The sequence below is a fragment of the Podarcis bocagei genome (assembly GCF_964188305.1).
Source record: "Podarcis bocagei genome assembly, chromosome: 10".
Lineage (NCBI taxonomy): Eukaryota > Metazoa > Chordata > Lepidosauria > Squamata > Lacertidae > Podarcis > Podarcis bocagei.
The window spans coordinates 6,322,840-6,337,822 of record NC_138135.1 but is presented as its reverse complement, the minus strand read 5'-3'; the positions used below and the strand labels follow the sequence as shown (position 1 = coordinate 6,337,822).

At 49.1% G+C, this 14,983-nt stretch overlaps 1 protein-coding gene across 1 annotated transcript; it reads right to left on the bottom strand.

The window, feature by feature from the left end:
* Positions 1-3,891: 3,891 nt before the first annotated feature.
* On the bottom strand, positions 3,892-12,469 carry LOC308595823 (C-type lectin BfL-2-like). Its single transcript, XM_081210561.1, has 5 exons — positions 12,368-12,469; positions 10,066-10,160; positions 7,784-7,933; positions 6,857-6,980; positions 3,892-4,162 (listed from the first exon to the last, which is right to left on the bottom strand). The coding sequence occupies exons 1-5, from the start codon at positions 12,432-12,434 to the stop codon at positions 4,092-4,094; spliced, it is 507 nt and encodes a 168-aa protein (XP_081066687.1). The 5' UTR covers positions 12,435-12,469; the 3' UTR covers positions 3,892-4,091.
* Positions 12,470-14,983: the final 2,514 nt, after the last annotated feature.

The following is a 14,983-nucleotide window of genomic DNA, read 5'->3' as shown; positions in this document are numbered from 1 at the left end:
TTGTGGAGCAATCACTGATCCTGAATGGGGTAACTGTGCCCCTAAAGGACCAGTTGCACAGTCTGGGAATCGTTTTGGACTCACAGCTGTCCATGGAGGCACAGGTCAATTCTGTGTCCAGGGCAGCTGCCTGCCAGCTCCATCTGGTACACAGGTTGAGACCCTCCCTGCCTGCGGACTGTCTCACCAGAGTGGTGCATGCTCTGGTTATCTCTTGCTTGGACTACGGCAATGCGCGCTACGTGGGGCTACCTTTGAAGGTGACTCGGAAACTGCAATTAATCCAGAATGCGGCAGCTAGACTGGTGACTGGGAGTGGCCGCCGAGACCGTATAACACAGGTCTTGAAAGACCTACATCGGTTTCCGAGCACAATTCAAAGTGTTGGTGCTGACCTTCCAGTAGACCTGAGGGAGCGTCTCCACTCCCATTGTTCTGCCCGGACACTGAGGTCCAGCTCTGAGTGCCTTCTGGCGGTTCCCTCCCTGCAAGAAGCGAAGCTACAAGGAAGCAGGCAGAGGGCCTTCTCGGTGGTGGCGCCCTCCCTGTGGAATGCCCTTCCAAGCAACTCTGATCCAGTGGAAGCAACTCTGATCCTTGCAGAGAGATGCCAATCTGTGTTCACAGCATGATACTGTCATAAAAAGACTATAAATCTACCAGATGCTGCTCATTAATTCATATCCATGAGCTACCAGGAGGGAGAGGGCGGACTCCCATACTTGATAAGTAGGCAGAGTCGGCTGAATCCACTTCTCAATGCAAACCAACCTACTTTCCGTTTCCTGAATGGATACCAGGCCAAGAGTCCAGGGCTCGAGAGTTGGAGTCCAGGAAAGAGCCCACCTCCCATTTTTTATCTTATATTTTGGAAATGTACACCCAGTTTTTCGCCCTCCTTTAAATTTTTTGGGGGCGCCCGAATTGAGTGGGGACTTAAGAGAGTATATATAAGCTATAGCTTGTTTAGCTTATACATAAATCCGGCACTGGATGGACTCCTTCACTGGTGGTTTTGAAACAGATGGCCACCTCTCAGGGGTTCTTTAGCTGTGATTCCTGCACTGCAGGGGGTTGGACTGGATGAGCGCTGGGGGTCCCTTTCAACTCTACAGCTCCATGATTCTATGAGTCCGCGAGGAGAGCTTTTGTGCAGAGCACATAAAGGGTTGCTCAAGGGAAAGTGAATGCCCGTGGAGGTTGAAAATGTATAGAACCAGCTCCAACATCTGCTGGAAATGCAAAGAGGCTGAGTGTGCCAGGTGTCATATGTGGTGGAATTGCAAAAAGATAAAGGGATTTTGGGAAATAATTTACGATGAATTAAAAAAAAAAGTTTAAATTTAGCTTTTGTCAAAAGACCTGAAGCCTTTCTCCTAGGTATACAGTGGTACCTCGGATTAAGTACTTAATTCGTTCTGGAGGTCTGTTCTTAACCTGAAACTGTTCTTAACCTGAAGCACCACTTTAGCTAATGGGGCCTCCTCCTGCTGCTGCACTGCCGGAGCACGATTTCTGTTCTCATCCTGAAGCAAAGTTCTTAACCCAAGGTACTATTTCTGGGTTAGCGGAGTCTGTAACCTGAAGCGTCTGTAACCTGAAGCGTATGTAACCCGAGGTACCACTGTAATGGGTATACTGAGAGATCTGAAAAAGGTTTTCATGCATGCAACCAACTGCTGCGAGAACACTAATAGCCAAAGGGTGGAAGAGAGAGAATATACCCACGAAACTGGAATGGCAGGAGACATTATTGGATTATGTAGAATTGGCAAAAATGACATGGAGAATCAGAAACCTATCTGATCAAAGGTTCAAAAGAGAATGGGATAAATGCAGATTATATTTAATAGAACATTGTAATCGTATGAAATCTTTGGCAGACTTGGAATGGCTCCTGCAATTATGGATATTGTGGATAAACGTAAGGTAGATATCAAATAATATGCAATTGATAAAGAAAACTTGGAACCCGGGATCGGGAGAGTGGAAATCAATATAGGTGGAAGGAATTTTTTTTATGTCTAGAAATGTTTTCATTTATGTATGTTATTTGCTTTGTTATGCTGTTGACTGGTGATATTAAAATCAATAATTTATTATTATTATTATTATTTATAGGAAATGCCCGTGGAGGAGATTGCTAAGCAATTTGAGGATGTCTTCCCAGCAGAAGAGCACATGCCCACACTGCCCAGGGCGGGCACGCTCCTCAGGGGCGCAGGGCACGGAGGGTGCCCTCCCAGGCCCGGGATAACTGCTCGGGTGCACGGAGCTGTGCGCGTGTTCTGCAGCTGGGGGCGGAGTGAGCCGCTGATGGCGGGCGTTCAGCGCACCACCCGCATGCGACTCCCAAGCCTCCCTCAGCTGTCAAAATGAAGGGGGGAGGGGGGAATGCCGCCGGCAAAACAGCGCAGCTCCCCCCTTCCCCTGGGGCAGGCTTGGGAGTCATGGGCGGGTGGCACACCGAATTGTTGGGATATTCCATTCCACCTTAAGTACAGGCATGATTGTTGTGTGTCACATGCCTGTTTACACTCCAGCACAGCTTGCTGGGAACTTCCATTTTGTTTGTAGCTATTGCTTAAGCTGCTTGCTTGGACATGAAGGGGGAGAAGACATGTTTTTCCTTTTGTCCTGATGTATGCTGAATAAACTGCTTGTAAATATGCTCATCACAGCGTCTCCCTGCCACTTCTGTTGCGTAGCGTTTACTCTGCTGAATAGAGCGTGCTCCAGCTTCTGAAACTGGGGTCGCTGAAGCTGCTCCAAGGACTGGAGATCGCACAGCAATCGCCGGTGGGCTTGGGAGTCATGGGCAGGTGTGTTGTGGTTCTGCACAGTTAAGAGTTAACACTCCAGGAAGCGTTCTGATTCGCTGGGTGCACTGCCCACATGACCTGGGCATTTTCCTTTGATCTGTGCTCTGTGGGGGGTGAGCTTTCCCTGGGAGCAGTCTGTCTGAGACTGTGAGCAAGATTATTTTGTTTTGTTAGAGACAGAAAGCTGCGAATATGCAGCTAGATTCTGTATGTCTTTCTTTTCTGTTTTTGTAAACTTCTAAATGTATGGAAGTATGATGTATGGAAGTGAGAGCTGGACCATAAAGAAGGCCGATTGCTGAAGAATTGATGCTTTTGAATTCTGGTGCTGGAGGAGACTCTTGAGAGTCCCATGGACTGCAAGAAGATCAGACCTATCCATTCTGAAGGAAACCAGCCCTGAGTGCTCACTGGAAGGACAGATCCTGAAGCTGAGGCTCCAAGATTTTGGCCACCTCATGAGAAGAGAAGACTCCCTGGAAAAGACCCTGATGTTGGGAAAGATGGAGGGCACAAGGAGAAGGGGACGACAGAGGACGAGATGGTGGGACAGTGTTCTCGAAGCTACAAACATGAGTTTGACCCAACTGCGGGAGGCAGTGGAAGACAGGAATGCCTGGCGTGCTCTGGTTCAGGTGGTCACGAAGAGTAGGACATGACTAAACGACTAAACAACAATAACAAGCTTCTAAATAAAGAGTGATAGATTAGAAGCACTGGTGTCAAGCTGAGTTATTAAGGATGCCACGTTGACACAGACAAAGCCATTCTATGCTGTGTGTGCACGCTGCGTGTGCTCCAACAACTGAGAAGAGTGTCAGTGTGTGAGTGGCAGCGTGTGGGCGCCATTGAAATTTGTTGGAGTGGCAATAAATCAAATTTATTGCAGTGCCGTTGCAGCAGACTCCGTGGGTCAAAGGATTTACGACCCACAAACTGTAACAAGGTGGCACGCTGAATGCCACTCCCCTCAGCGAAGACACCCCGGGGCGGTCCGTCCCCACCGCAACCCCTTTCTCCTGTGTCTCCCCATCCCCAGTTTGTCTGCAGGACAGAAAGGAGTCAGCGGTTGAATGACCAAAACATGGTTTATTGGGTTCAGCAGGAGCCAGTTTGCCTCATCACAACTCCCATGATGATAAGGAGAGGGGCCTGGTGTGCTGGAGTTGGGAAGGGGCCATTCTTTGCCGTTTTTCTTGTCCAAGGACTCTCCAAGTGCTGCTTTTCTGCTGCCAGGGGTCCTTTGCAGACACAGTCAGACAGCTGCTTTCACCCGAACGTCATCTTGCACATGTACCTCATCTTTTCTGAGCATGGTGCAATGTGAAATTTTGCAAAATCTGGAAGATATGAGCAAAGGTACATTTATGCACATGTGGTGGGAGTGTAAAAGAATAAGAGGATTTTGGGATGCCATATATAATGAACTTAAGAAGATTCTTAAATTTTCATTCCCCCCAAAAAACTTCCTGTTAGGGATAATGCCCACAGAAATAATGTAAAATCTGATACCCCTTTTCATGTACGTAACCACAGCGGCTAGGATTCTAATAGCTAAGAACCGGAAAAGTGACAACATCCCTGCCGAAACGGACTGGCGAGTGAAAATGATTGGATGTTTACAACTCGCAAAGATGAGAGGGAGAATAAGAATAAACTCAATACAAAAAGTTAATAAAGATTGGGTAATTTTAAAAAGAATACATTAGACATTACTGTGATAATGCTAACCTCCTGGCAGACATAGAATGAACCATAAAATATAAAGAAAGTATATAATAAAATCTGTTGGAAGAAATGGAAACTAAAATAATGAAATGTGTATAGGTTAACAAAATGAAAAATAGCACAATGAAAGCAATCGGAAGTTAGTGCCAATGGTGTGTGTGGCGTGTTTATGTTGTAATATGTGTAGTGTGTATTGGATGTCTTGTTTGTACTGTCTAAGTTGAATGTTATTACTAATATGTAAAGTTAAACCACAGAGCCTAGGGCTTGCTGATCGGAAGGTCAGCGGTTCGAATCCCCGCGACGGGGTGAGCTCCCATTGCTCAGTCCCAGCTCCTGCCAACCTAGCAGTTTGAAAGCACACCAAAAAGTGCCAGTAGATAAATAGGTACCACTTTGGTGGGAAGGTAAATGGCATTTCCATGTGCTGCTCTGGTTCGCCAGAAGCGGCTTAGTCATGCTGGCCACATGACCCGGAAGCTGTACGCTGGCTCCCTCAGCCAGTAAAGCGAGATGAGTGCCACAACCCCAGAGTCATCTGCGACTGGACCTAATGGTCAGGGGTCCCTTTACCTTTACCTAAACTGATCTTAATTGATGTATAATAAAGTTCATTTTTTTTAAAAGAAGAAGATATGAGCAAAGTAAGGCAGACACTGTCTCTACCTACACTGCCCTTGACAGTGAATGCATATTTCGGTTGAGATTCCTGCATTGCAGAGGGTTGGACTAGATGAAACTTGGGGTCCCTTCCAATTCTACGATTCTACGATTCACCCAGAGGACAATAATAATAAAAAATTATTATTTATATCCCGCAAATCTGGCTGGGTTTCCCCAGCCACTCTGGGCGACTTCCAACAGAACACTAAAATACAATAACCTATTAAACATTAAAAGCTTCCCTAAACAGGGCTGCCTTCTAAAAGTCTGGTACAGTGGTGCCTCGCAAGACGAAAAGAATCCGTTCCGCGAGTCTCTTCGTCTTGCGTTTTTTTCGTCTTGCGAAGCAAGCCCATTAGCGGCTTAGCGGATTAGCGCTATTAGCGGCTTAGCGGATCAGCTGATAAGCGGCTTAGCGGATCAGCTGATAAGCGGCTTAGCGGCTTAGCGGATCAGCGGATCAGCTGATAAGCGGCTTAGCGGCTTAGCGGATCAGCTGTTAAGCGGCTTAGCGGATCAGCTGTTAAGCGGCTTAGCGGCTTAGGATCAGCTGATAAGCGGCTTAGCAGCTTGGGAAAAACGGGGGGGAAAGGAAAAAAAACCCGCAGGAACTCGCAAGACATTTTCATCTTGCGAAGCAAGCCCATAGGAAATTCTTTTTGCGAAGCACCTCCAAAACGGAAAGCCCTTTCATCTAGCGGGTTTTCCGTCTTGCGAGGCATTCGTCTTGCGGGGCACCACTGTAGTTGTTTTCCTCTTTGACATTTGGTGGGAGGGCGTTTCACAGGGTGGGTGCCACCGCTGAGAAGGCCCTGTGCCTGGTTCCCTGTAACTTGGCTTCTCACAGTGAACAAACCGCCAGAAGGCCCTCGGAGCTGGACCTCAGTGTCCAGGCTGAACGATGGGGTGGAGATGCTCCTTCAGGTATACAGGACCGAGGCCACTTAGGGCTTTCAAGGTCAGCACCAACACTTTAAATTGTGCTCGGAAACGTAGAGGAGAAGTTCCCCTCTTTCCAAGCACTGATGTGCCCCGAGGAACAGAGCTTTGCTGGTGCTTATAGATAGGGACGATGGAGAAATTCGATCCAGCTCACGTTTAAAACCGAAGCTATCGAATTTTCACTTTCCAACGCTATACCTGAACCAAAACACCTTCAGAAATCACATTCAATCTGAAGCTGGCAACCTGAAAATTTTACAAAAATGCACAAGTACGCATAAAAGCCAACACGTTGGTGAAAAGTATAAGTCCATTATATTAGGGGAGGTTGCTTGCAGGGGGGGATGTGTGCCTTAGTCAAAACCTGCACCCCGATATGTGTTTATTGGGGGAAGTGTGCAGTGAAACACTGGCAGATTTTAATGAGGATTTTTTTTAAAAAAGGTCATTGCAAATTGCTGTAGAAATGTGGGGACGGAGGTGAATTTGGGGGAATCTGGACACTGGACTAGATGGTCCCACTTTGGCCTGATTCACACACAGAGCACGGGGGTCATAGCTCAGTTCCCCCCTTTGCCAGCAGAAAATGATGAGACAGGCCAGAGTTGGTGCACTTGACTTTTGATTGAGAAAGGAGTGAAGGGGGCTTGTGGGACCTGGGGTGAGATCCTTGACTCCCGGTTGCCTGAGCACCTCCTCACCTGTTCTGGGAGACAGGTAGACACAGCCTCCTTTTGTCGGGGTACCAGGTTCAGGCAAAACCTCCGCTTTACTCCAAGGTAGATAGTTGATTATCGAACGATCTGCCCATTTCCAATATCCCTTCTGCAAAGATGATGACGGATATTATTATTGTTGTTGTTATTATTATTATTGTTATTATTTAATATGTATGCCACCATTCCTCCAAGGAGCTGAAGGATGCTTATATAATTCTCATCCCCCTTTAATCCTCACAGCAAGGATCTGGGAGTCTTGGTGGACCACAAGCTTATCATGAGTCAACAGCGTGATGCAGCAGCAAAAAAAGCTAATGCTATTCTAGGCTGCAACCACAGAAGTCTGGTGTCCAGATCAAGGGAAGTCATAGTCCCGCTCTATTCTGCCTTGGTCAGACCACACCTGGAATACTGTGTCCAGTTCTGGGCACCACAATTTAAGAAGGATGTTGACAAGCTGGAAGGTGTGCAGAGGAGGGTGACCAAGATGATCAAGGGTCTGGAAACTAAGCCTGATGAAGAACAGTTGAAGGAGCTGGGTATGTTTAGCCTGGAAAAGAGGCAGAGGGCCTTCTCGGTAGTGGCACCCGCCCCGTGGAACTCGCTCCTGTCAGATGTCAAGGAAATAAACAACTATTTAGAAGACATCTGAAGGCAGCCCTGTTTAGGGAAGTTTTTAATGTTTAACAGACCACTGTATTTTAATACTTTGTTGGAAGCCGCCCAGAGGGGCTGGGGAAACCTGGGGAAATAAATAATAAATGATGATGTTGATGATGATGATGATTATCCCTGGTGCCCCTCTTTGGCTTTCTCGCACCTCCCTGCTCCTGCCTTCTCCGACCCACGCCTTCTACCCTGTGGGGCTTTGGCAGAGAGGGGTCTGCAGGTCTGGGATTGGACGTTCACCTTGTTGGGGTCATGCAATCCAATCCAGATACCGGTCGGAAAATCCTCTTCGACCTCCATGGTCTGGAGGTGGCTGCTGATCATCGCACCCTGAGTCGAGGAGAGGATGGAAGCCAAGTGTCCTCGCTTGCTGTAATCCATGCAGTCCTCCTGAATTGGTCCGAGAAAAAGCAGGGCTCATTACTATTGGATTTGTAGCTCACTGTTGCACGCTTGAAGAAGCCACGAATGGCACACGCCACTCTTTTTTTTAAGTAGGTCTGCCATATGTCTCAGATTCCCCACACATATTCAGGATCCGTCTGCCGGAAATAGCGCCAGGGCAGAATTTCCGAAAATCATTTAAAATGTCGGGGGGAACCAGGGCCTAAGACCCTAGGGCAACCTGTTTAGATTTTTTGGGTGATTTTCCTTAAAAAAAACTTTGCCAAAACAAAAGCTCAAGAGCTTTTCCAGGCTAAATAAACCCAACCTACTTATCTCTTTGGCTCGGGGGGAGGGGGGTCACATAACTCCATACCCTCCAACATTTCTCCGACAAAAATAAGGATGTCCTAAGGAAAAGGGGATGTGGGTGGCGCTGTGGGTTAAACCACAGAGCCTAGGACTTGCCGATCAGAAGGTCGGCGGTTCAAATCCCCGCGACGGGGTGAGCTCCCGTTGCTCGGTCCCTGCTCCTGCCAACCTAGCAGTTTGAAAGCACATCAAAGTGCAAGTAGATAAATAGGTACCACTTTGACGGGAAGGTAAACGGTGCTTCTGTGCACTGCTCTAGTTTGCCAGAAGCGGCTCAATCATGCTGGCCACATGACCCGGAAGCTGTACGCCGGCTCCCTCGGCCAATAAAGCGAGATCAGCACCGTAACACCAGAGTCAGCCACAACCGGACCTAATGGTCAGGGGTCCCTTTACCTTTTAGGACAGAGGTCAGCAAACTTTTCCAGCAGAGGGCCGCTCCACTGTCGCTCAGACCCTGTGGGGGCCTGGACTATATTTTTTTTTGGGGGGGGGAATGATGCGAGAGCACCATGAGCCCCAGTGGCTGCTTACCTGTGTCTTGCAAGCGGCAGGGGCTGGTGGTGGTGGCAGAGGGACGCTGAGCAGCGCACAAAAGGGCTCCGGAGAGGGGCTGCTTAAAATAGTGGCTGCCGTAGGGCTGCTGCTGCTGCTGGCACCAACAAAGCCCAGCCCCCTTCCTCCTCTAGGCAGGGTGGGGAGAAGCCGGGGGGAGGAGTAGGAGGTGCCACCGCCATCATGGGAGAGGGAGGGAGAGGGAAAGAACGCATGCGCTGGCGATCCACGTGGCAATTCCCGGACCGTCCACAGGCCAGATTCAGAAGGCAAATGTTCCTGATCCAGCGCATGACACTTAGTTTACCAACCCATGTTCTAGGAGGAAGGGATGAAGCTTCGGTGTTTAATGGGAAGCTGCCAAGTGGATTTCACCTGGTCATCTGCTAGTCTCAACCCTGCCCTGCCCTAACTTAACCTGAAACCGTTCTTAACTTGAGGTACCACTTTAGCTAATGGGGCCTCCTGCTGCCGCCACACGATTTCTGTTCTCACCCTGAAGCAAAGTTCTTAACCTGACGTAATATTTCTGGGTTAGCAGAGTCTGTAACCTGAACCATCTGTAACCCGAGGTACCACTGTAGTTGTTTATTTTCTTGACATCTGATAGGAGGGCATTCCACAGGGTGGGCACCACCACCGAGAAGGCCCTCTGCCTGGTTCCCTGTAATCTCACAGTGAGGGAACCGCCAGAAGCCCCTCGGAGCTGGACCTCAGTGTCTGTGCTGAACGACCGTGGTGCAAAGATCCCTCTGGTGCCCCTCCTCCATTTCCCAGAGTTGTCGACCTTTTCCCATGCCTCTGCCAAAATCGCTCTCCTCCCACGGAGGCTTGGGAAGGAAGCTGCATGCCCGCCAGCCATATGTTTGACGGGGAGCTGCTGGTGGGCGTTCAGGGAAAGGGGAGGCCACCGGCAAAGCCACGCAGCTCCCCTACTCGCTGGGGCACTCTTGAGAGGCCATCGCCCTGGTACAACGAACAACTAAGCTGTATGGGAAAGACGGCACTGGTTGCGAGGATGAAATAGGGCAGGGAGGGCTGTGGACGCTGCCTTGGAGCAAACCACACACCATGTGGCCATCATAAGGCCACTGTGTTTCTAACAAAGGCCTTTGCTTGACGCAGCTCCTCCTGCCTGACCCTTTTCTGCTCGCAAGCATCTCTCGAGATGAGTTTCAGTGCCTTCCAAGCAACAATAACATCCCTCTTACATCAGCCTCTTTCCAGGATAATTTAGTGCTGAAGACTCCATAGCAGTAGGCTCCGTGCAGCAGCCAGTCGGTGGGACACTCAACCGCCTCGGTGCCTGTATGTGGGGCACAGAAACATAGTCAGGGACACAATACTGGAACGAGAGGGGTGGAAATAGTTTCCCCGAACTGAAAAATGGCAGACGAAAGCAATGGACTATGCAGAATTGGACAAAAGGACAGGAAGGATTCGAAACCTGCGGGACCAGAGATTTACAGAAGATTGGAAGAAGTAGATGAACTATTTGAAAAGCAATTGTAGCCAACAAATTACGGTAGTAGGAGCACAAGAAGTTTTGTAAGGAGGAATATATGAAGTGCTGCAAAGCAGATAAAGAACAGAGATATTGGTTATGAGTTTTAAACGCAACAGGGAAAATAAGAAATGTATACTAAGAGATAAGATTGGAAAGTTTTCAGACAGGACTGATGGAAGTCAAAAATATTGAGTAAGATGTAAAAATATGTTTAATTACTGTTGAAAATGGTATGTTTAAATAAACATATATATGTAGGTTTTGGTGTCTTCGGGTGTCTTCCCGTGTAAGAGTTGGGGTGTCTAGGCGACGTTTCGACGAGGTCTCACTCGTCATCTTCAGGCTGGTGCTTTCGGCTTCTTGTTACTAGAACAGAGCAGGATCTCAGTGTTTGAGTTCCTATAAATACTGTTGAGGGGGTGTGGTGTATAGCCTCCAACGTTCTGGGCAGATAGGAAGTTCCTAGGTTAATGTGCCTTTTCTTCTTTTGTTCATTAATTACTTGAGGGATATCTTGAGTGATTACTTGAGTGATATTCTGAGTACCACTTAGGAGGGTCATTAGGTGTGGATTAGTTGCTAAAGCTTTCGTGTCTTGACCTCTTGACCTTGTGAAGAGTTTTTCTGAGAAGATGGCTGTACTGCACTTAGTTGTGCTCTGGCTTGGCTTCGTGTATAGGGGCGAGCTGTGGTTTTGTGCCCTGTGCCAGCCAGATCTGTGTAGGGATTACATCTTACTCTTTAACATGGAACATCACCACAAGAGAATAATCATGGAAGCCATCGAGATAGAGAAACACCCTCACAACATGAACAAGCGTGACGACACGTCCCGCCTGCCAGACATCTGGAAATTAGCCCTCCCCACAAAAACCGACACCAGAACCAGAGGCACACAGAACGCCATCTCCAATCAACCACACCAGACCCAAACCCAGACCCTCTCCACAGATAAATTACAGACACCATCCAGTAGCCAAACCATAGTGGCACCTCCGGATGCTGCACCCCCCTGCAATCCCTACACAGATCTGGCTGGCACAGGGCACAAAACCACAGCTCGCCCCTATACACGAAGCCAAGCCAGAGCACAACTAAGTGCAGTACAGCCATCTTCTCAGAAAAACTCTTCACAAGGTCAAGAGGTCAAGACACGAAAGCTTTAGCAACTAATCCACACCTAATGACCCTCCTAAGTGGTACTCAGAATATCACTCAAGTAATCACTCAAGATATCCCTCAAGTAATTAATGAACAAAAGAAGAAAAGGCACATTAACCTAGGAACTTCCTATCTGCCCAGAACGTTGGAGGCTATACACCACACCCCCTCAACAGTATTTATAGGAACTCAAACACTGAGATCCTGCTCTGTTCTAGTAACAAGAAGCCGAAAGCACCAGCCTGAAGATGACGAGTGAGACCTCGTCGAAACGTCGCCTAGACACCCCAACTCTTACACGGGAAGACACCCGAAGACACCAAAACCTACATTCCTGTACCCGTGAAAATCTTCGAAAGCAAACATATATATATATATATATATATATAGAGAGAGAGAGAGAGAGAGAGAGAGAGAGAGAGAGGGAGTTTCCCAACCCAAATGGTGCCCACAGAAGGGACACCCCCCAGAGGAATGGGACAGCTTACAGTATGCTGGCAATACCCAGCTCCATGTCTCTATTACACATGAGTCAGGAATGACAGAATCGTTGCCTTGGAAGGGACCCCCCCAAAGGTCATCTAGCCCAACCCCGAGCAGTGCAGGGATCTCAGGAGAAGCCGTGCTAGTCCTGGACCAGTAAATGGAACTCGAATCCTGGGGAGACTGATGGTTCCCATGTCTGGATAGCCTTCTCTCAGGGATTATTTAGCTGCGGTTCCTGTATTTCAGGGGGGTTGGGCTAGATGACCGCTGGGGGTTTCCTCTGAGCTCTTCAAATTTGTGATTTGTTTGCTTTGTGTAGCATGGGCTGGATTCTGAGGGCTTTAGAAAGGGGGACTCACCTTGCGGGAAGAAGCCGGTGGCCAAGAGACCCAGGAGGACACAGTGGAAGCAGGAGATCGGAGACATCAGGATCAGGACCTTCGGTGGTAGAGAGAGGAAGGAAGGAACAAGAGGAACAAAAGCTGAGATGAGCGCCTTTTGCAGAACGTCTATCCAAACCGACTTGTCCTTCCAGCAACCTTTGTTTCCCTTTTCCCCATGGGGAGACCTGTTCTTTCAAAGTGCTTCCCCTGAGGGTGCAAAAAGGGTGCAAAGGGGTTTCACTTGCCTGTTGCACGTCTCTCTCCGCTGCAAAATGCCGTCCTTCTTAGGGGAAGTGAAGCCACACAGGTGAATGAGCAAATGTTCCCCAGGTTGCAGATGTCAGGCACAACCGCTGTGGCTCAGCCCCCAGCCAAACTCAGGTAGTTTTTTTTATTTCAGGGCTTGCATGGTTGAGCAGTGCCCCCGGAGCGAGGAAGGAAATGGGCACAGCAAGAACACAGGAAATTGGATCCCTTCGTCCTTGCAGGTTAGGCGACCAAACTAAGCTTGCCCAAGCTTAAGAAGTTCTTATAGCTTCTCCGATAACCTTTAGAAATCCAGGACATCTGACGAAGCTGAACGTTGGCAGACTTGGGACAGAGGACAGAAAGTCCTTCTTCACATGGCACAGAGTTAACCTGCAGAACTCCCTCCATCAGGAGGCAGGTTTGCCCGCCACTTGGATAGCTTTGAAAGAGGATTGGACCAATTCCCAGAGGAGGAGAGTGTGCTGGGCCCGGGGGTAACTCGAGTAACGCAGTCCAGGTCTGGCCCTGAATCCAAGGGTTCCACTTGGAGTCAGTCCGACAGGGTCAAGGCAGGAAACCAGACAAGGTCAGGCGCAGGGTCTCAGGCAGTTTCTGGCAAACAGCAACGTTGCTCCCACAACCTGGGGCGGGGTCCAGCAGCCTTTTATCTCTGTCAGGGTAACGGCCGGTCCTGATCCCCCGGTGACTCACCTCCCTTTCTCACCTGAAGGCGAGCACTCCTCCTGCAAGTACTCAGGTCTCTCCTTCTCTCAGACCTCAGTCTCTGCAGCTCGGGAGACGTCGGTGGGTTACTAGACCCAGGGGCCGCCTCAGCCTCTCCTGACCCAACTGGTAGTGGAGCAGCTGTAAGTGATGGCCCAGCTGGAGGCAACGAGGTCATCCCCGCATCTGGAGCCAGGGCAGGCTCAGGCCCCTGACTCGGCCCACCTGGGGTTTGCTGCAGGGGAACCTGTGCAGACTGGGACTCTTCAGGATCAAGCCCCAGATTTGGTTCAGCTGCCGTCTGAGGCAAAGGATCCGGTTCAGACTGAGACCCCCTCTGTCTCTGACTCCGACCCCGAGTCCCAGGCCATCACAGAGAGGGCTCTCGGTGGCTCCTAGCCAGGATGCCTGCATAGTCAGAAGTAGCAATGTTTCTGGAATATCAGTTTCTGGAAACCGCAAGAGGGGAGAGTTGATCGCTTCTGCCCCAGCCAACTGATGGCAGTAGTTGGCACCGGGTTGTTGGCACCGGGTTGGCGAAGGTTGAGTTAATATGAGCTTGATGGTTTGCTCCACGCCACACAGCAGAGGTGGAGAGCCTCTGTTGTCCCTGGAATACAACTCCCATCATCCCCAGTGCCGGATTTACGTATAAGCTAAACAAGATATAGCTTAGGGCCCCACTCTCTTGGGGGCCCCCAAAAAAAATCTAAAGGGAAAAAAACCCCTGGATGTACATTTCCAAAATATAAGATAAAAAACAAATAAAATAAAACCTACCTACAGCAACCGTGTTTTGTGTTGTGTAGGCTCCTATGATGTAAGTCAGGCATAGGCAACTTTCAGCCCTCCAGATCTTTTGGCCTACAACTCCCATGATCCCTAGCTAACAGGACCAGTGGTCAGGGATGATGGGAATTGTAGGCGAAAACATCTGGAGGGCCGAAGGTTGCCTATGCCTGATATAAGTCATGGGCCCTGCCTGCTCGCCTGCTCCCTAAAATATCACTGCTTTGCTCCTTTCTATATATAGGGTGCCTACATTCTGCATCGCCTGGTTGCATGACAACATGTGCAAATGGCTTTAGATACCTATTACGTCCATAAATTACCATATAGTATATATTTAACACAAAAAAGACCGTTTGTTGTTGACAAAGGACAGCTGGACATATAAAGGGCCCCATTACCTTCAGTAGCTTAAAGGTAAAGGTAAAGGGACCCCTGACCATTAGGTCCTGTCGTGGCCGACTCTGGGGTTGCAGCACTCATCCTGCTTTATTGGCCGAGGGAGCCGGCGTACAGCTTCTGGGTCATGTGGCCAGCATGACTAAGCCACTTCTGGCGAACCAGAGCAGCTCACGGAAACGCCGTTTACCTTCCCGCTGGAGCGGTGCCTATTTATCTACTTGCACTTTGAGGTGCTTTCGAACTGCTAAGTCGGCAGGAGCAGGGACTGAGCAATGGGAGCTCACCCCATCGCAGGGATTCGAACTGCTGACCTTCTGATCTGCAAGTCCTAGACTCATCAAACCCAAATCTGGCCCTGCTCCAGTCTTGCTACCTGCAGCGACGAGACTCGTTTCGGTGACCCCTGTTTTTGCTTCTATGACGCTAGGA

What these genes read in the sequence shown, in the direction of transcription:
- LOC308595823 (XM_081210561.1), bottom strand. Translation starts at nt 12,434, where the DNA reads ATGTCTCCGATCTCCTGCTTCCACTGTGTCCTCCTGGGTCTCTTGGCC. An exon ending in TATCCTGGAAAGAGGCTGAT is followed by an intron (nt 7,934 to 10,065) that starts GTAAGAGGGATG and finishes GGACCAATTCAG; the next exon opens with GAGGACTGCATGGATTACAG. An exon ending in GATTGCATGACCCCAACAAG is followed by an intron (nt 6,981 to 7,783) that starts GTGAACGTCCAA and finishes TCATCTTTGCAG; the next exon opens with AAGGGATATTGGAAATGGGC.